Raw genomic sequence first — 22,715 nt, forward strand, 5'->3', positions numbered from 1 at the left:
ACAGGACTTGACTGCTTGATGAGTCAGGTGTACAAAGCAGAGAAGGGAGCTCGCCTGACTTTTGGTTTGGTAATCAGGTATGTGCTGCTGCCATTTGTCAAAAAGCGAATACAAGAGGAGGGTTGGTATTCCCAGGAAAAGAAGGAGTTCAATTTTCAACATGTCGCAATTGAAGAGTAATTTCTGTCTAACAGACAAATAAAAGTTTGAAGCTTAGGAAAGAATAATACAGCTAGAAACCACAGGTATATGAGTTTGTCCCCAAAGAAGATGTAAAATAAGAACAGAAGAGAGTGGAATCCTGGTGAATAACAGTAAAAGTGCAGATGAAGAAGCCGAGCACGATGGCTATGAAGGGACATCTAGAGAGACAAAGAATCAGAACAGGGCAAAGGGGCACAGAAAGTCAGGGAGAGGAGAATTCAGTGCGAGACAGTTTTCTCAGAAACTTAATAGTATTGTATTTCAAGGATCATAATACATGCTTTTTCTGAGTCCCCAAATTTCCTTCTGTTAGTAAACGGGGATATCATTTGTGATGATTTCTCACTACGTAGAATGTGTTCAAAATGCCCCATTGATATTACACAGCTTCCCTAGACCTTCTGCAAATTCTAAACCTTTAGAATAAAAAAGCATCTTTAAAGCTAAAATATGATGTCATACATCTTAAACTGATCAATAAACTGATTTTTTCCCAGAATTAATTATTCTTGACAATTCCCCCATTTACGCTGGAATACAATTTTGAGGTTAGCTACCTACAACAACGTATCAAGGCCTTAGATACTGTGAGGGTGGTGAGCTGTCTAATGGATTAACATCCGAACAAGGTCACATGTCTTGAAACGCCATGTGCTCTAAAGCACCCAGCAATGTGAGATCCGTTCATGAAATCTATTTGAACGGCACTAAAGGTTTAATGTAGAAAACAGAAAACAAGTGGCAGAAGGGAATAATATTTATTTGTCAGTTATATTGTGAATGTTATTTCTAGACACTCAGATATAGACACTTTAAAATTCCACATTAGTCTAGAGACCCAAAGGCACAGATACAAGTGATTTATTATGTTTTTAAAAAGTGACAAAAGGGAATCTTACTTCTGGAAGATTTTTAATCAATTCAACACTATTATACACTAGGGAAAAAAAAACTTCCACAAACATCCCCTCATAAAGCCAGTAGTTTTATATTTACATAGTATTATTATAGCAATTTTAAATGTTAATCTATAATACAATAATGTTACTTCAGAAAACATAAAAAATATAGTTTTTTTAATAGCCATGCTCCCATTTTTGATGAAAGCTAGTCAGTTCACCCTAATGTTAGTTTAACACTTTAAAAATGCATAACAGACACTCAGCCAGCTTTAGGAAACCTTGAAGCCGTCACACAGAATAGGCAGAGGGCTCCACGTCGCTGATGTCTGAGTCATCCTCATCCGCCCCTTCAATCACAGACTTCTTCCCTTTACAACAGGACACGATTAAGCCAATCAAGAACACCTGTCAATTTAAACCAGCCGCACGTTACTGCTCAAGTCTAAACGCACTCAGCAAACAGTGAATTTAAAATCCAGCAGCATTACTGTGATCCAAACAGACCTAAAGGTCAAATCATCCCTGGACACCTGTACTCACCCCAAGAAAGGCCCAGTTACCAAAATAGTAGGCAGCGCTGAAGAACCAGAACTTGTGCAGGAACAGGTAGGTCCGGGTGACAGTGCACTGATCTAGAAAGAAACACGGGACTACGTGAGCTCGTCTCTCTCTTGACATGGACTACTAATCCCACATCTAAAGGGCTACTAATCAAAACTAATGACCTGGGGGACACAGCCATTGAAACCCAGGACTGTCTGCAAAGCCACTTTCCATCACCTTAATACAGGTGAAATTCCCAACAAATAGGGCACATTTTAAAAAATGAACACCACCAACGTAATCCTGGCTCTCGAGTATAAAAAAGTCATACTAGCTAGTTCAATTATTTAAAATAGAAAAAGCATTTTAACCTGGAGTGCCAAACATGTCCTAAAACAAAACAGATAAAGTTTTCCTGATGAAAATTTTTTAAAAAAGGTTAATCATGTGTGGTTGCAGTTTTCTAAGAATCCAATTCTCAGGACAGCTCAAACTTGAGAGGGTTTTTGAGGTTTGTTTTTCTTCTTTTCAAGAATGCTACTGAAAAGATAGCTGCTTCTGCTAAAGAAATACAAAATAATTGTTTGCTGATATGCTTACCATTTGCATTTTAGATAGCATTATAGCTTGAATTAAAAAAAAATCATACACTTTTCTCCTTCAAAAAAACAATCTAACTCTTAAAGAGAAGGTGGCAGACGCAATGTTTGACATTCGTGTCAGACTCCATACTGGTTTTATCAAAATACATCATTTCCATTAGGATACAAGGTCCCTATATTGACATATATCTAGTAAATGATGTCTAAGGAAACAGTTGTTTATTAAAACCATTTAGAAAGGTCTAGGGTAGCACAAGATAATAAAGCTGATTGAAAAATCATATATGCTGCAGCTAACACAGGATGCCAACCTCACAAATTTCAGAGGTCCTTTATTCATTACAGAAGACAATTCTTATCTTACAAGGCAACTTCTCTTCAGTCTATTAATTACCAGATTATGATTTCTGCATATTTTTATCCAAAACGGAGAATGGCAAAAATTCTCCATGCAATAAGGAGACCAATATCACATGCTACTGTGGATTAAGAAAATACATTGTTGATTTCTAAAATTCTGAACTCTCTTCTCAGCTTCAGTAAATATGTGCTATCTCCTCTTAAAACTTAAAATTGAGCTCGGAATTTTTATTGTACAAGGGATCTAATACACTTTAATTTTTTTGAACATCACATGGTTTTCTGAAAAGTAGCATTTAGGTTATTTCATCCAAACACACGACCTGTTATGTCAAGGCTCAGGTACGTTACGAATACACTTAGACAATCTAGACCCATCTACTCTAACCCCCCCACTCTACTTCTGTGTTTACTTCTGCACCGTTCAGCACCCACTGCACAAAGCAGTCTCTCAGGTACGTTATGGAAACACTTAGACAATCTAGACCCATCTACTCTAACCCCCCCACTCTACTTCTCTGTTTACTTCTGCACCGTTCAGCACCCAACTGGACAAAGCAGTCTCTTTTTCTGGCAGGAAAACACACAGTTTGATAGAAAAGCAAGCTCTCCCTTTCCTAAACAGGGACCGCCCATCTAATACCCATCTATGGATCCCCCGAGGGCTTCCTTCATATTCTTTGCTCTCTTTCTAAATAGAAAATCTAGAAGAAATATCCAAAGTTCCCTAAGAAAAACCAAAAAGACTTCAAGCAGCAGAGGCTAAACAAATGTTTCTCTCCCCCACATAATCACTGCCACCCAAGATTACAGTTTCACACGGGGCGCTGGGAGTTCAGTCTCACAGAGGAGACACCTGGACAGGAAACCATCAGTCACATCCTTCTCACCTCTAGTAGAGAACTTCCTGTGCAGTAATACAGCTATTCCATGTGTCACTCTCCCATCAGACAAGCCCGAGCATTCCAGAGTGCCCATCAGAGCACCTGGCATTCATATTCAGTATGACTAAAGAAGTAAACTAAATTTTTTTAAAAGGGGCATTTTATTTAAAAATCACATTGCTAAACAATACATTTTCTAATTTATCTTAACTAGAATCTGACAAGATTCCAAGGGTGTCAAAACACGACACTTGAATATGTCTTGAAAATGAAAGTATAAGTAAAATGGCCAGCACGGAGAAGGAAGAGCCCAGACTCCGTCTCTGTCAGACATGGTGTCAAATAGCATTTGGCCATTTCTTTGCCAGGTGAACGGAAAATCTAAACCATTGCTTGTAAAATGTGGGCCATCACCTTATTCCTTACAGGGTCGTTCTAAAGACCAAACGAGGTATATCAAAATCCCCATGCAAAGCGGCAGTTAACATCAATTTCCTCCTTTCTCCTCTTCAAGGCCTAACTGACCCCATGATAAAGAACACAGTTCTCAAGAGCTGCTCAAATGGTCACAAGAGACACAACTAATCTTCAGAGTTTAGCAGTAAACGTCCAATAATCATAAGGCAGGCCACTGCTCAGGCATTAGCATCATGACCACTCTGTACATGTTCACTATTTTTCTGACTCTATAGTCAAAACAGATACAAACGGATTTGGTGAAATTCAAATGTGTGTAATTCAGTAACAGGATACCTGCTAAATAGTAATTTACTTTTAAATAAAAATGACCAATTTAAATATTTCAAAAATGAAGAGAGTGACAGGCTGGGACTAAAGCAAAAAATCCCTGTTCACAATTATTTTAAAAACAAGAACAGTATCTTCCACGGCTTAAGTATTATGTGAGCTCTGCTGTACAAGTACAAACCTGTTTGAAAAAGTCATTCAACCTTCTCAGCATTGCTCACACTCAAAAGTTCTATTACTTATTTCCATACTTAAAGATATTTTGGGAGTTGAAACTTGACTGAATTAGAAATTCAGGACCAGGACATGAATTACAAGACAGAGGCTGAGCTGGAAAAAGCAAGTAAAATCAAATCATTTTTCCCAGAGGTCTAATGATCACCTCAGTGACATTTAAATTGGCTTACACTCCCTGATTCTTTTGCCCACCGCAAAGATATCTTACATATTTTTCCTATCAGTGTATTTTACATTTTACCATTTTCAAAGGTTGCAGATTTGACACAAGGCTTCCAAAATAAGATATAAAGATAAAATCATTGTTAGAGTTCTGCTTTGTTGCTGAAAAATGACACTAGACCACAAATCCACACACACACAGCTCTTTATGGTTATCTTTATATATATATATCATTACATTTATATTTACATTAAGTGGCATATGTCCACAGAAGAATTCTGGTAAATAACCCCATGCATACATTTTATATTCCAGTGATGACTCCACACTGGATAAATGGAGGGGGCTTCTCTCCTCACCAGCTGCCACCTGCCAGCTGCTCAACTGGATCACAGAGCTCTAGGAGACCTAGCGACGTCTTTCTACAGGTATCTAAAACAATTATAATAAGTATTTGGAACTTGGTTTGACCTTCAGAGTAAATATAACTGGTGGATGTTTCATTTAGAGATTCTAAGTCAGAAGTGCTCTAAGCTCAGAAATGTTCAGGGGACTTCCAACTGTTGTTCCTCAAAAGGACATATAAAAGTTCCAATTAAAGAGCACATTTTAACAATGAAAAACTAATAACAGGGGCTTGAATAAAAATTTGTTTTTGACGACAAGGTTGCCATACAAAAAGATGACAAGTACAAGGGCTGAGTACGGCCGTGGAGCACCTGAACACCCAAAGCTCCACCACCTCCTCCTCCTCTGCTCACCTGTCATCACACCAGAAAGTGCAACCAGACCATCGCTTCTCACGTAACAGCTGCCTCTAGAAATATATCTGATATGGTTTATATATTATCTCTTGCTTGCTTTCAGACTACTCATTATGTCATTGTTAAAGCACGCTGACTGCCACTAAGATAACTTCGGTTATTAACTATGATAAATAGCACCTTCTACTTTAAATATATTTTTAAAAACAACATTTAGTGTTGATTTAAGCCTCAATCAAGTCATCGTCATGTTATACCTTCACTTGAAATCAACTTCTAATTAATTACACTCTATATTTGTACTTAATTTATAAAACGAATCTTTGTATTACATATGCATATATAGAGAGGGCATCTGAGAAAACTCATGTACGATGAAGAATAAATTTTTGAGCAAATACTTTGTTTGACTAGTGACAGAAAAACTGGCAGAAGATTGGACTATTTAGAATGCCACTTCATTTCTCATGGTTGTCCATGATTATGCTAACTTTGGTTTTTGATGAGGGTCTTGCCACTATTGAATATTTGTAATAGACATATAAATCTTAACTGTATATAGGCCAAGGAGTTTGGACTTTATTGTGATACGATTAGGAGTTATTTGTTAAATGGCTTTAAGAAAGGGAGTAACATGAGTGAGGCACAGATTGGCGGAGGGACTTGAGTAGAAGAGGTTCACCAGGTCAGGAGACTATGCAAGTGAAAACAGGAGCTACCAGGACGGAAGGGAGGTTGGATGTGAGAGGCTTTTAGAAGTAAAATCCCAGTTAATCATTGTTTTACTGTCAAATGGATTTATAGCATAAAAATATATATACATAAAAACATTTGAGAAACTAGCAACATACACGCAAATAAGAAAAGGGAGGTGGGAAAAAAATTAAAACGTAATAAAAACCAAAGTTGTATATCTATCTTAAAATTTAGCAAATGGTGTCCAGTTAAATCAATGTTTTGTTAAATCTCCCTGGGGGGACTGGGTAAGAGGGAAGGAAAGAATTGGTGAACATCAAAAATCACAGACATTCTAAAGGAAATAGTTTTATTCTATTTTATGAACACACAAACTGTATCAGGCTAGTAAAGATAAGACTTGCCAGATGTTTTGCACAAAGAATGAGTTTTATAATAACTATTTTTAAGATCCAGTATAATTTGTATTGAGCTCTGATTACATTTAAGTAAGGTTAAAGTATTTCAAAGGTGGTAAAAATGTATTGCTCCATTAAGAAAGAATACTAATTTCCTTTGTATTAGTAATTAGCCATATAAAACTTATAAAGGGAGTTATGAAGGTAAGCATTAGCATACAACCTTAGAAACAAGCACAAACTGTATCACTGAACTCTACAGTAATGAGATTTACTACCTATTAGTGTAAATTATCCAAGGATAGTCAAATATAAACAATTATTTTCTACTATATCTTTTTCATAAAACAATAGTATTTATGGGGTATAACAGACACTATTAAAGTTAGAGACAGCAAACAGACACTTATTTCTTGAGTCTGCCACTCATATACTGTGAGATTCTGGGGTGAGTCATTTAACTTCTAAGAATAAGTTTCCTTCCAAGTGACATTGAGATACTATCTGCTTATGGTGGAGAATGATAGGATAGATTGGCTTTCTGATAATTAAATAGAGAGAGAAATCTACATGTGATTTGAAAAAAAAAGATTGCTGTTTAAAAAAAAAAGATTAGCCACCTTAAGCAAGAAACTACATAAGTGGCTGAGACGTTTCACAAGATTACCTAGGCTGGCTTTGGTGTGGACTCTAGAGAACTTAGGAACCTTACACCTAATTAACCTCACTACAGTGCTTTAGCTGAACTTTGATTAACGCAATCAAAATGTCACCTAGAAAAAAAACTTCAACATCAAGAGACTTTCTGGATCTCAAGCAAAATCCAAGAAAAATGATGCCCTGATCAATACTTAATTTTCTGGTCTGCATGGCAAAGTCACTTGACAATGGACACAACACATCAGGCTATCTCAGTGGGATGATACCAGCCAATAAGATCAATGAGGCCCTCTGTCTGACTCCATGACTACCTAGAAACTACGTGACTGTAAATCTGGTTTTCCATACAGATTCTCTCTCTCTGGTGAGCATTCACTAACCCTGAGCCTCTAGTTTCTTTGATAGTTATTCTTCCTGTGGTAAATTAATAAACTGCCACCTGGCTAATACATTAGTATCTTCTCTGTCCAGTTATCAGAAGCCAAATACAGATGCTAGAGATCAAGGTATGGCAGCATTCTTAGATAATTCTATCTCATCACTCTAACTTCAATATTGCTCTACCCATTTGATGAGCAGAATTAAACCAAATGAGCCTGTCAACAAAAACTTATGATTTGTCAAGTAAAAGACTATAAATTTATAGTACTTAACCATGAAGAACTATTTTAACTTGCTGAAAACCAAGCTTTCTGGTTCAAGACGCCAGACAGAGCATAGTCACTTGTTTCTTGTCCTTCCCAGGACCTCATTAAAGTTATAGTATAATAAACCAGGGGCAACCTTTTAACAGCAGAGAGAATGGGAGGAAGGCCATCAGGTGAGGAGAGAGTTCAACAATAGTCTGGAAGGAGGAAAACCACATTTAAAAGGTCCCCAGTAAAAGAGCTGCTTTTCTTCCTGTTTATTTTAAAATATAACTTAAGGATCAAGAAACTCCAGTCACAGAGTTCCCAATGATGAGGATTCCTAGTTCCTGATACATAAATACAAATTAACATAAATATGAATAGGTCATCAGATATACACAGAAAACTATCAGTATGAAGGGACAGAACAAAATAAACAGCATCCAAGATAAACAGAATCGTAATTTAACTTAAAGGAAATCATTAAGAAAAATGGTTAGTATCTTCAGATATTGAAGACATTACATCCATAAAACAAAGATGCTTGAAAAAGAACAATTAGAACAATAAAGTAATCAAGGAAGGTAAGAATTTGTTATATGAAATAAAAAATTCAAGATACAGGTTGAAGACAAAGCTGAATACAAATCCAAGAATCTAGAGCAAAATGGTAGGCAGAGAATATGAAATATAAGACAGACATCAATTGAAGATATCCAGAAAGTAATGAATATGAGCTCCCTAAAGGGAAAATGGAGAAAAGAGAAGCTATCAAGTTAGCTTCAAAAGAAGAAGCAGACTTGCATTAGATTTCTCACCAGCTAAAAATGAAAGACAAAATGATGCCATGCCTTTAAAGTTCTAAAGGAAAGACTCCTTATGTAGAATTCTAAGCACAAACTACCCATCAATTGCATCAACTGTGAGGACAAAATACTTTTCAGATATACAAGGACATCTCAGATATCTATTTCACACAAAGCGTTTCTTTTTCTTTTTTTTAACTCTAGCAAAACTAGGGGCTTGGGGGAGAAAATCAAGAAAGAAGAAGATATGGTTTATACCGCATCAGAAGTACAGTGAACAGAAATTCTAACATTAAAGCTGAGCAGCAAAATTAGAAAGCAATTGATTTAAATAAGAAAAGGAAGTCAGCATGCACTTGGAAGAAAGTAAATACAATGGGTCTCATCCAATGATAAAGTGAGCAAGAAGCTACAAGATATTAGGTATAATAATCTTATGACATTTTTCCAAAAGAGAAAAAAGGAACAAATGAAAAAAAACGTGGTTCAATTCTACAAATGTCTGAAGGAGACAGAAAAATATATGTATTTTCTTATCCTCAAGGAGCCTATATTCCTATAAAAGAGTAGCATAGAGATAAGATATATAAATGACTACAAATTTAGACAAGGTAGTAATGTCATAGGAAGTGTACACGCTATGGGAATTCAAAGGGAAAAAAGAGACTGCACATGTGTCTACAGGTTCAAATAGGGGGGTCACATTTGAAACAAACCTTGTCAGATGGTCAGGATTCTGACTCATGGAAATGGGAGCGGTGGGGTAGAAACTGGCTGTGACATTTCAGGAACAAGTAGTTGAAAAGCAAAGGTGAAAAAGATGGCTATATTCAGAAAATATATGAACAAAAACTAGAAACTTGTAGGATGTGTTAAATAGAGGTAGTCCTTCAATCTTAGACTGAATTTACAAGATGATGAGAGGGAACACTTACGGTTTCTACTGGAGGAAGGGCATTATCAGAGGACTTTAGAACAGTGGCTTCCACAGTGTACTTCCCAGACCAGAACCATCAGAAAAGTCTAGAGTCCCACCTCACATCCACTGAATCAAAAATTTTGTAATCTTTGTTTAACAAGCCTTTGAAGTGATTCTGACGCGTGTGAAAGTTAGACACATGCTGCCTCAGAACAACTAAGCCAAGAGCACCCTGTGTGTGGATGAGCATGGAGCACTAGTCAAAAGGTACAGCAATTCACGTGAGATGTAATTCAAGTGAGACACAGGGGCATTAAGACAACAGATTGCATCTCTTAGCAACTGATTAAGTGTGGAGAAACAGAGAATGAAGGTAATTGTGCTCTGAAGAAGGGTGGTGTGAGAAATAGTGAAGTCAGGAAGTACGGTCCAAAGCTTTATCTAAGAGTCTGTGCCGTCCTCCCCAAGAACTATCCATTTTGCACATCTTTGCAAACATATTACCAAAATAAGGCAAGGCTCTGTACATTATTCTCACAGGACTGGTAAGTCTCATTTAGAGTTACATATAGATAGGTAGCAGGCTAGGAGCATCATTATTTGCCTTTCTTCCCTGACTCTGAGTAATGCCCTTACCTTGCGCACCTCATCACAACTACACGCATGCTCTCAGCCATGAGGGAAAGCTAAGGGAAGCGTGCAACGACCAAGGGTGGGACTGAGAAGTGACTATTTTATCAGTTCTCAATTTAGAAAGAATACCAGGAACAAAACAATGTCAAGGAGGCTCAAAGAAAAAAAAGTATAACCTTATTAGCTGCAAACAGATTTTAGACAATTATCTAGATATTATCAAAAGTAGAATATAAAACATCAAGCAACATTTTCTAATTAAAACTCTAAAGAACACAGGCCTCACCCCTGACTCCTTTCTCTCTCATACCCCACACTGACTCCTCAGCAAATCCTACGGGCTCCAGAATCTGACCACCTCTTGCCACTCCCACCACCACAAGCTCCCATCGGATTCCTGTAAAAGCCTCTGTCAACTTGCTTTTGCCTCAGTTTATTATGGTCAAACTGTAACCCAGAGTAAACCGAGCCCGTCACTGGTTTAGTTGTATGGCAACGCAGCCACAGCCATCCAGGTGTTGTCTGTGGCAGCTCTTGTGCTGTGATGGCAGAGCTGAAGAGTGAGAGACTACTGTATGTCCCACGGAGCCTAAAACACTGGCCGTCTGGTCCTGTACACAAACAGTTTGCTGAGCCCTGGTCTACACGCAACACAGCAGTCAGCATGATCCCTCAGGAGGCTATCACCTCATGTCACTAGCCAGCCCCCACCTTCCAGATACCTTCCGCCTGAAAGTAAAGGTGAAGTCCTCGTAAGTAAGTAAAGGTGCTGGCCCTCAGCCCTCCACACACCCCCTCTGCATTTGTCGGTACTTCCCTCAGGAAGCTTTCCCAGGCACCTGCCTTTGCTCCTCACTTCTTGAGGTCCTTTTGCTCCAATGTCAGCTCCTCGGTAAGAATTTCCTTCTACTCAAAACTCCAAACCATCCTCCTTCTGGGCACCACTCACTCTCCTCTAGTACTTTATTTTCTCCATAACACTTCCCACCTGACATACTTATTTGTCTCCTTCTACTAAGTAAGCTCGTGGGGACGGGACTATTTGCCTGTTTTGTTCCCTGCTGCATCACTAGTACCTAGAATAATGCTGGCCCGTGGTAGACATCAATAAACACTGGTTAAATGAAAAGCACAGGAATAACAAATAAGTAAAGTTAAATGATCACATTAAGAAATTAAGACTTTATAATTTAATTAAGAAATTAAGACATTTATAAATTTATCTTAGAATTTCAAGACAAACAGGACTGTCATTTTCTGTATTAGTAAAAAAGATATGTCAATATTATCACATTTCTAGTAGAGTTGACTTATCCTGATCTTACAGACTAAATCTATCCTTAACTTTCCCATCCCCACCCCTAAATTTGCAGACTATAAAACAAAAAGAGCATATAGTTACTTTTAAAGGTCATTGCCCCATGCACTTCAGTCTGAGGAAAATGACATATAGTCTCCTGAACTGGATCTTCTTCTTAATCAAGAAATTCCAGAAAGCTAAAATTAATTAGCTTCACTTAATATGGGGTGGGAGGTGTTAAACTGATAGTCCATATTCAAACCTGCCTTTTAAATCAACAAAATAAGAGTCTGGTACCATTTTCATTTCAAACTATTCTTACGGACCACTCACCCGGGCACACAGCACCACAGGAGACATTAGCAATACTGCCATCCCAAAGCATCAGTGTCCCCTTTCAGCCTCAGCTCTTAAAGGTTAGTTTCTAATGAAACCCCTGGACCAGCTTCATTTTCAACCTGTTAAAATTGGCTTTTCTTAAAATGAACATTTTATTTATATCTATATAAATCAAACATCAAGTATCAACTAGTGTGATAACTCTGTTAACACGACTGGTTTTAAACAGAACTGACTCTCCTGAAAAACAAATTTTTTGATTTTTTTTGCATAAAGGCCCAAGTTTGGGTGGGTGGGTGGGTAAAGAAATCACCTGAATCCATTGCTAGTGAGAACATAAGTGTTTGAGCAGTATTGCTCAGTTACCTAGCCTTCTAAATAAAATTTCCTAGAACCTCAGAAGTTCAAGTAGAAAGGAACATTCCATACTCTGGGAAAGAGATGGCACCTAGAATTTAAGAATTAAGCTTTTTCAAAGTCTCAGTAAGTACCCTCCCCACTCCGACTTTCAACAAACCAAAATGGAAACAGTCTTCTCTAAAATCAGCATCTACGTGGCATGCCTCTGCCTGTCTTGTCTCTCACTGTTTTTTCATCCTTAAAAAGGCTTAAGAGTGTTTTTTCTTCAATCATAGAATAAAAGCTATTTATTTAAAGAAAAAGAATGGATAGCTACTTTTTATCTTTACTCCAAATTTCACTTCCTGAGGAACAGACTTTTAGACTCTATGTGCAACACCATAAAAAAATGAGGTAATACATACACTCTTCCATCTACCAGTATAAGGTGTGTATTTTTCTATGTCACAACATATAAAACTATATCCTTACACTGTATGTGATGTTATTTCAAGTCTCCTCATTTATGGAGAAATGTTCAGTTGTATCTTTTTGTTTGCTATTTCTTACCTAACCTTGGTAGGACTTGGAAACTGGTTAGCTATCTTAAGAGCAAGAAAATGTAAATGTGACTTCAAGATTTCCATCTGAGTAAACAGTTCAGGGCAAGGAAAAGGACAACTCCTCCCACCCCAAGCCCTGAGGCTGACAGGTCGGGAAGACAAGTGGGAGAGGAAGCAAAGGAGTTCAGTCTTGGACTTGAGGTTTGAGGGGCCGGCAGGACATGCATTTCCATATAGATAATCTAGCAGGCAGTTAGAAAATAAGAACAGAAACTTAAGATTCTGAATTGCTTGATTAAATTATTAAATCTCGCTTAAAATTTTCAGCATGACTAGGCTTATTTATTGTCAACTGTGAACTCTCCAAAATACCACTGGAAAACCTCATTATCTAGCAAAGCTAAGTTTGAGACTAACTAGAGTGAGAGAGAACAAGGGGGAAGACAGGATATTTGTAAGGCTTATGGGGTGGGGTGGGCTGGACCACTTTAATCAAGGTCTTGCAAGGTGGGGAACTGGTTAGAAGTTGGCTAAGTTTATAATACAAATTTTGGACTGGTAGACAAAATGATATGCAGTCCTGAAGCACGCCTTATTGAGCAAATAATCTTGATAAGCAAGCTATTTGTTTCACAGTCAGGAATAAGTATTTCCTGGAGCAAGTAGATAAACTATTTTTGTTTGTTCTCAGTAGCATTTAACATTTGTTGTTAGTGCCATGGGGCGGATTCCGACTCCCAGCAACGCTGTGCACAGCAGAGCGGAACCCTGCCCCGTCTTTCTGTGCCATCCTCTCACCTTCTAGAGCTCTGTCAGAAAATGCTCCCCTGCTATTCATAGGGTTTTCATGGCGAGTTTTTTCAGAAGTGGGTGGCCAGGTCCTTCTTCCTAGTCTGTCTTAGTCTGGAAGCTCCACTGAAACCTGTCCACCATGGGTGACCCTGCTGGTATTTGAAATCCTGGTGGCATAACTTTTGGCATCACAGCAACACACAGCCACCACAGTGTGACAACCGACAGATGGGTGGTGTGGTTCCCTGACCAGGAAAGGAACCCAGGCCACGGTGATGAGAGCATAGGATCTTAACCACTTGACCACTAATTATTTAACACAGGGACAGAGAAATATGTCTGTGCCCAGAACTCTCGAACATTAGCAACATTATATTGGTGTCAGTTCCCCACATTTTATGGGATTAAAAAGCTTTTAAAATTTATTGATCAGCATTTAGGAATGGTTTAGACTTTAGTCTATTATGAACTGTTAAAATATGGCACTCTGGAATGGACAGCATGCTGGAGTCAACAGAGTAAATTTGGAAAATATCCAGGAAAAAGAAGGCTGGGTTGCTGACACTATCATAAAAAAACTACTTTTATTAGAAAATCCACCTGTTTCTGCTTATAGTTTTCAAAGCAAAAGCTTCACATGACAAAACTGCAAATATTGCTCTATCATTCAAAACAGGTGAGAAATTTACAGAAGAATCAAATTGTTTAAGAAAGTTGGATTATATCACCAAATATACAACACCATCTTTGCATTTAAACTGGTGGGTTATTTAAAAATATGAAAACATTCTTTAATAAGTTTTAAAGTACCATGTGCCTTTAGGGAAGAGGTTTAATTTCTGAAGAGTTTAATATGTTCTTTGTGGATTTAAACTGTCCTTTTTGCACAGAGCCTCAAAAGGAATAAATTCTGTAAACCTAGTCAAAGAATGACTCATTTTACATGATTGAATATGTCTATAATTAAATCAAGGTTTATCTGAAGCTAGAAATTTACACCAGAAGTGACAGGAAAATTTGAGAGATGAATTATTTTGTAGCAGATTCAAAATTAAACAAGAAAGATTAATTCACTTTCATAAGAAGTTACACCTCTTAATCTAAATTGCTTAGAGAATTACCAAATAGCATTGTATTCATTAACTTTTATGTTCAAAGTATGTTCTGTCATTTTGTAGGGCAAAATACATCATGTTAAACCAGTGGAGATATAAAATTAGATTTACAGGATTAAAGAAATAACATATGAGTGTAAGTGTTTAAAAGTACTATATAAATAAAGTATAATTATATAAAAAATAAAACGTATGATACCCCCAAAATGGTAATTAGAAATGGTTACCTTTAGTAGCTCCATACCCAGGCCTATACTTGGTAATGTCAGTTTTTAAAAGAGTTGCCATTTGGTGGTGTATAGTGGTTCTCATGTGGTTTTCTTCTCCCTTTTATCATTCTCTCAATATATACACACTTACGTTTTCTGAACCATATCTTGTGTGACTCAACCTCTTAACATTTCAGCAAAAAGATATTCTCTTCCATAACCAGAGTACAGCTACTAAATTCAGGAACTTTAAAACTGGTATTCTATTTTTAAAAGTTTACTCTACAGTCCATATTCCAACTCTGTGCCGTTTATCCCAGCACATTCTTTCCAGTACTTTTATCCTCTAGTGCAGGATCCAGTCCCGGATCAGGCACTGCATTTGCTTATCACATCTCTTTAATATCTTTAATCTTAACGGCTCTCAGCCTCTTTGTCTTACGGCATTGACATTTTTGAAGCATAGAGGCCAATGACTTTACACCATGCTCATCAGTTTTCAGTTTGGGTTTGTCTGACATTTCTTCAAGATTTGATTCATGTTCTCCCTTCTTCTCAGGGTGTCATGCTTGATGTACATGATGCACTGCCCCTCACTGATGTAACTTCGTTCACCTGGTGCGGGTGTTGCCCACATTCTCTGATGTAGAGTTACCATAGTACTACTTTCCTCTCACAACTAATAACCTGTGGAGAGACCTCACTGTGGTTTTAGTCTGTAGTTCTCTAAATTGAGGTTAATTTCAATTACTATATGTTCATTTCTAAACATTGTATTTGGTTCATTTACAAATCTTGTAGGGTTTCATTCGTTCACTCTCTAACAGTTTGTTGTTTGCTGCTAATATTTTTGATCTGGTCTTGCTCCCTTTATCAGTCAGCTGTTCTATAACGCGAGCTGGGAATTCCAGCATGGGGTCTTCACAAGCCTCTGCTGCTGCCTGCTATTGCTTCTAGCTCTCTTTCATGGTGCTTTGTTTCCTTGTGTGCTTGAATATTCAACTCTGATGTCTTCGTGTGTGCTGTTTGAGGGAATTCCTGCTGCCTAGAATTAAGGTACATTCCCCTAGTGAGAATTTCTACTTACTTGTGCCTTGTGCCTACAGCACTGCCAGTCTGAGAGTACAGGGCAACTAGTGCCCTCTGGTGACGTGTATTTGGAGGCAGGTCTGCAAAGAGCTGGTCAGTCTGTGGCTACAATTTCTCAGGGATGATTCTTCCCTTCCTATTCTTCTTGACACTAAGACCACCTTTGCTTTCATTTTTATGGAAGTAATAAACTTTATTTCTGGTGCACCCTCACATGATGGTGCAATGTTTGGGAGACGGAGGGGCTCAGCTTTATAAGAGGGTGCATCTCCTATGAGATGCCACTGCCTGGGCAGGCTCTAGACCTCGCTGTCTGGTATAATAGCCACTAGCAACATGTGGCTATTAAGTACTTGACAAGTGACTACTGAGACTAAGGAATTGAATTTTATTTAATTTAAATTTTAATTAAAAACTGAAGCAATGTAAAATATTTTTTCAATAAACATCACTATCGCTTTGCTAGAACTATATTTCACTTTAACAAATAGATGATTTCATTTAGATGATGAGCCTTTAGTGTTTGAATTAAGATGTTATTTAAGTATACCACACACACCAGGTTTTGAAGACTCAGTGTGAGAAAGGATATAATGTATCTGGGTGAAATTTTACATTAATTACATGTTGAAATAATATTTTGGATATACTGGGTTAAATATGCTATTTAATAAAAGTAAAGTCATCTGTTTCTTTCTCTTTTAATGCGACTACTAAAAAATTTTAAATCACATGATTTACATTGCATTCCCACTGGACAGTACCGCTCTAGACTTCATTTTCTGTTCCTTTTGCCTCAAAAGGCTGTCAAAACTGGAGCTTAAACCACTGAATTTGGTAAATGCCCTCAGAACAAAACTTTAACACTCTGCTTACTTCCTTCTTTGTTCTGGGGTCCTTCCTTCACTCAGACTAACGCAGCATCTGAACCACCGCAGGGCTTAGTGAGACATAGACTGCTGGGTTCTACCCCTATGAGTTTCTGATTTGGTGGGCCTGAGGTGGGCCTAATAATTCACATTTCTAACAAGGTCTCAAGTTTCCAGATGCTGCTGGTTCATTGATGTTGACTAAGCACACACAGATTTTTGTCTTAATACTTTATTAGCACTTTGATACTTTTAAGATATTTGAAATTTTAGTAAGTTTTTTTTTTCTTTTTTTGTTGTTTTTACCATGAGGATCATTTTAAATTCTTAGCCATTCAAGTCGCCTTTCCCTCTGGAACCTGCTCCAATTAGGTTTCTGCCCTCACCCAATTAACCCCACCAAGAGTCAGTTCTTAGTCCTTGTCTAACCTGATTTATCCCAGGATGCTGAGCTTGACTGGAGCCCTGTGCCCCTGGAGGACATGATGCTAAATAAATCCCTACCCTTCATGTGCTCCCTGTGAAGAACCTCCTCCCACATGCTGCAGCTAAGGTGCATGGACACCCCTTGTCTACCTGTGACAAGGCCAGACACTGCCCTCTAAATTCCCATTCTCTGCTTCATGAAAGATTAGCTGGGCTATCTGTCCGCACTGATCAATCAGAACAAAGGCTTGTTGATGTGATGTGACTAAACTTTAGTTAAGTTTCCTTCCTCAGGCCTCTGAGGTCCGACCTACCCAGCCTGAGCCAGCACACAGCCCTCCTAGAGGATCCCTGTCGGCTGATCTCAGGAGAACATTCCCTGATCACCCTGCTCCCTAACATCTGCTTCCTTCCAGCCTTGCTCACTCCTCCCTAGAAAAGAAAAGCCCTTTTCTGCTAGATCTCTGAAACACTTGCAGATCTCAGGGTCAGAGAATTCTTCCTCTTGTAATAATCTGTTTGAGTGATGTCTCTCCTTTTTCATTTGACAAACCCCAGCACCTGAAGTGGCTGACCACTCTCCCTGGCTTACAGGAAACCATACTTACTAACTCTCCTCCCGTCTTGCTGGTTGTTCCTTCTTAGTTCTCCTTTACTGGCTGCTCCTCTTCTTTCTAACCGCTTGACAGTGGACAGGCATAGAGCTCAGCCCTTGCACCCCTTCTCCATTTCAGCTCCTTCTTTGGTGGTCTCTCCTCTAGCCTCCTGGCTTCACTTTCCACCTGTCCCTGATTGATCCAGGGTCAACTTCTCCCGAACTCCAGATGCAACTCAAGTCTCCACTTGGATGTCGGACTCAAGCAAAAATATTAAAAATGGAATTCTATGTGCTCTTTCAATGCATGAATTAGGGAAATAGATATGTAGAATTGAGAATACCTTTACTCTGCAAAAAGACTCAAGAGGAATCAGCCAAACAGCAAGCTCCTGAATGCATTTTGGTATGATCTCATATTAAAAACTAGATTTATATACAACTTTCAGTAACACCTACATGCTTTTAGTTCAGGTGCCCTTCAATACATGGGACTTTTTAAGGCTATTTAGAAAGCATGGTAAAAATCTCAAAGCAAAACCACATTAAGATAAGGAATTTTCTTCATTGTTCAATTTTTTACTTAATTCTCTACTACTTCAGCCCATACTACCCACTAAAACTGCATTCTCAAAGGTTTAAGATTCACCAGTTGCTGAATCTGTCTCTGAAGCACTGACGCTGTCGACCCCGGACGTGGCACTCTCCTGGATGCTCCAACGCCATGGTTCTGGTTCACCTGTCATTTTCTGGACGCCCACGTTCCCGCCAACAATCCAGGGTTACTCTCAGACCTCCAGTTTCCCTTTATGTTCTCTGAGACTGTCATTCCCTTGTGGCTTCTAATGGCTATCTCCATTACATAAAAAAGGTAGTAATATCATTTTATTTTAAAATTTAAAGGAGAGATGAGCAAACAAAACACAAAAATCTTAAATGCAGAATGAAAGCCTGGGAACCCAGACCTCTGCATTACAGTCCCAAGTCCCCCACTGTCTGTGCAACTTTTAACTCGTATCTCTTGGGGCTAAACGGGATTGAACTAGCTAAACAGCCTCTCTACAGTTTCTGGGTTTGTTGTTTTGCTTTCACATTCCAGTTTATATTTTTAAAATTGTTTACAACTGCTGTGTCTCTTTACAGCCTTTTTCCAATCTAAAATTCTAACAGAGAAAAGGAGGGGGGAAAAGCCTTTCTACCCATAACTGACACAATATCTTAGATAAATGTTTTCAGAAGGATAGGTACTTGAGGATCTGGGAAAACAACCCAACTGTTTATTTCTTGGCAAAAGTGAAACAGCTTGAACGAGTTTTATCCGTAGAGAATATATTTTGAGTTATTTCTTGATGGCGGGCTTGTTTACTCCAGAACTTACTGTTCAACCACTTTCTAAAGTAAGATATCAATACACATTTTACTTTATTAATTTTTCTCTAACATTATCTTTAGTTATTTCAAATAATTCTCACTTTTTCCCCTTTTACTTCCTATATATAATTATGATTCTGCTTTAGCTTTTTAATCTTAAGCCCGCTCAGTTTTTTGTAATTCAGGTAGTTTAGCTTAACACATCAGTTTCTATTTTAGCATCATCTGCTAATGAGTCATCTTAACCATTTCTGCTAGCAAAATTACACTCTAAAGCTAAAATCTAAAGCTATATGTTATTCAATTATTTTTAAGGCTGTCTATATTATGTTAACAAATATACTTAATCAGAATAACCCATAATGCAGGTTCCTTCTCTGCTTGTTTTTTTGTTTGTTCATTTAGATTTAACTTACGTTTTTGGGCCCAGCTGAAATGCTATACTGTCCCCTGGGGAGAATAAATTATTATTCCCTTTTACTTTCCCATGGCATTTTGTTTATAATTTCAATATAGCTTGCCATTTACTTTCCCTTCCATTACAATTATTTATTTTCATACTCAAATCCATTGGACTGAATGCTTTTTGAAGGCAGGGACTGTACAGGTGTTTCCTCTGACATGTTCTCTCTTTCCCAAAATCTACCCTAGTACTCACAGTGTCTACTGTTTGCCCATTAAGGGACATCGCTCTTTCATCTTCCTATTTTGACTCAAATATTTATGTATGTTTATGTTACTTTTAATGATTCTGTTTATTTTAACTATTTAATTCACATTAACACAGATATTGACTGTGTATTAATGTCTACTAGATTAAGTAGCAATTATAGAATATAAAACTAGGAATGTAAAGGTACTTTACATAATGGCATATAAAACTTGAAATCTCATTTCTAATTTGCTCAGTTGACTCACTTTGAACATATGAACTACGCATTACCTGTCAGAATAAATTAAGTATTTAATATTGTCAAATTAAGAGAACTTTATAAACATAGTATGATAGGCATTCTTTATAAATCTGCTAAGTCATTCTACTCTCTAAAAGATTATTGTAAACACAAAGAACCTAAACTATTTTTCAATGAATGACTCTCTTCTGAATCTTAAACATTGTAAACATTTAAAATTACGATTTCAGTTATATTTTCCATATGTTTAATAAATCCCAGACCACAATATTACTTAAGAAAAGAAGTCTCTAAAATGTACTTAATATTGATAAGAGATCAATATATGTATTTTTAGAAATCGTTGCTTTAACATCTTTCCAGAAAGATTATCTTTTTTTTCAGAAATAATTCTAACTGTAACACTATGAATTATAATTTTTGTTTCTCAACCTAAAATCATTCTCCAAAATTCTGTAATTTGCAGCAGACACATAACAAAGGTGCCATCAATTACCTTATGGAATATTTATATTACAGCACCATCTACTCTAGTCAAATGTTCCCACCAAAATGTCACAAATAACAGTGTTGATTTTTTTCTCTGCTTGCTGAGATTTCCTGGCTCACATTTAAATGGAAACTGCCATATCAGGCTATCACCATACATTCCACCCCATCCCCACCCCATGGGTCGATTCTCACGCCCTAACCTGCTTCTTCACCTTTCTCTATCAATATTTTTATTTAAAGTATTCTCTTAAACAACCTACCTTGCCATCCCCAATTCAATGATCAGATTTCTACCAACTTCTTCCAAGTACGCACAGAGAAATTTAACATTAAAGATTAGCTAAAGAATAAAAAGAGGTTGGAAAAAATAAATCAAATCTGTAAACCTAAAGAGTATGTTTTTGTACTGCAAAATAACATTTCAAAGGATAAGTCAATTGAAATGTTTAAGAAAAATATTCAACAGTTCAAAGGGAGTCATTTTAACCCCTGTAAACTAGATTAGAGTGAAAAGGAAAAATACTGAATGTGATTCATAAAAACATTATGGTGAAGTGCATCATTTGACTAAAGTTCATTGATCTATAATGTACAAATTCACTCAGGTCAGCAATATAGGGGCATTTTAAAGCCCCCTTTACTAGTGCAACATAATTTTGAAATCTTGATTTGTTTTTATTTGTTTTTCTGCTAAGCTTTCAATACTACTATAAGAACCTAAGAAACAGAATCTACTTTAGATTTTCGGGGTCACTGCCTTCTTATTAAAAAAAAAATTACAAATTAACTCAACAGTAATTTTTCATTCTATTTGCATTTAGCTAAAAATGACAACTCAAAGCATTTCAACTACCAACCCTATTTGTGATGTGTGTATGTGTATATTTCAAAGTAAAAAATCTTGGATTAAAGTCATTACAAAAGCAGAATTGGAAAATCCAGTCATATTTATTTACACTAGAAACATTTTACTGTTATTTCTTCAGGCCAAAAAATGTATCCCCACCATATCTGTTTCCCCATCTCATCTCTCGATTTTATTTTTCTCTCCCAGCTTCAGCCTCTTATTTCCCTGTGCGTCCTGGACTCTGTGGCTGGCACTTCAACAACTCTCATCTTGTCCTGTGCTTTCCATCCTACCACATTCCTTCAACCACCTCCCCAGACAACCTCAGCATCAATGCAGAATCATCATACTATTTGTTTCATATAGATTTGTTCAACAAAAACACCAACTGATAATTTCATCTCTGTTCCTTGACATATTGATCTATCACTAACATATCTTCAGTCATATCCCTCCTCTATCCACCTTTAGTCTATCAAAAACATTCACCACTTTCTTTAATTTTGTGGCCCCATAGCCTGCTCAATTCTCAGCAGATGACCTGAACTTAGACTTCACAGCAAATTAAGACAATCACAGAGAAATGCCAGCTTCCTGCCCACCCTCCCTAAGAAATTACACTCTGAGCCCATATCCTTACTTCCTTCCTTGCAATGTTGAGAAAGAGGTATCCTTCATTCCATCTAAAGCTTTGACATTCTTAATAACATCTCCTCCAGAACTGGATGATATTCGCCCATCATTCAACCTTTCTGATATTTTTCTTCAACCTCTCCCACCCCATCCCATCATCCCTAAAGTCTCTCCTATAAGACAAAACAAAATACAACAAAGCTTACTTGACCCTGCATGCCTTCTCTAGTTTCCATACAATCTCTCTCAATGTCTATTATGAATTTCACTGAAGACTAATGTAAACTCAGTCGCTGCTTTATATTCCTTTTTATTCAATGCAATTAGTTTTTATCTCCATCATTAACATTTTTCTCACTTCTTTTTAGTCCTCTTCTCTGTACTTCTTTATCTGCTTGCCCTTAGATAATGATATTCCTCAGAGTTCCACTCTCCAAGCTTTTCTCACTCTCTACCCTGAGTTCCTTACACATACACCCAACGGCCTATGAAATCTCCATCTGAATGTCCCTGAGACATTTCAAGTCAACTAATCATTTCTTACATTCTTCTCTAATTTTAATATGTCTTTTTATCTCAGCTTGGTAAAACCAAATTTTACCAAGCTACTCAGTAACTGGAGGGCCATTCTAGAATCTTGTATTTCCTTTGCCACTGCTCAAGACCCAAGTAATA

The 22,715-nt window shown here is 37.4% G+C and overlaps 1 protein-coding gene across 1 annotated transcript in view; it reads right to left on the reverse strand.

Annotated features, from left to right (window-relative positions):
- Positions 1 to 943: 943 nt before the first annotated feature.
- LMBRD1 (LMBR1 domain containing 1) overlaps positions 944 to 22,715 on the reverse strand; it is a 112,022-nt gene continuing 90,250 nt past the window's right edge. Inside the window, exons 15-16 of the mRNA XM_023625138.2 lie at positions 1,647 to 1,738; positions 944 to 1,511 (exon numbers count right to left, since the gene is read on the reverse strand). Coding sequence (XP_023480906.1) covers positions 1,395 to 1,511; positions 1,647 to 1,738 — 209 coding nt within the window. The 3' untranslated portion in view covers positions 944 to 1,394. The remainder of the gene's footprint in view (positions 1,512 to 1,646; positions 1,739 to 22,715) is intronic.

This window comes from Equus caballus, chromosome 20, assembly GCF_041296265.1.
Source record: "Equus caballus isolate H_3958 breed thoroughbred chromosome 20, TB-T2T, whole genome shotgun sequence".
Lineage (NCBI taxonomy): Eukaryota > Metazoa > Chordata > Mammalia > Perissodactyla > Equidae > Equus > Equus caballus.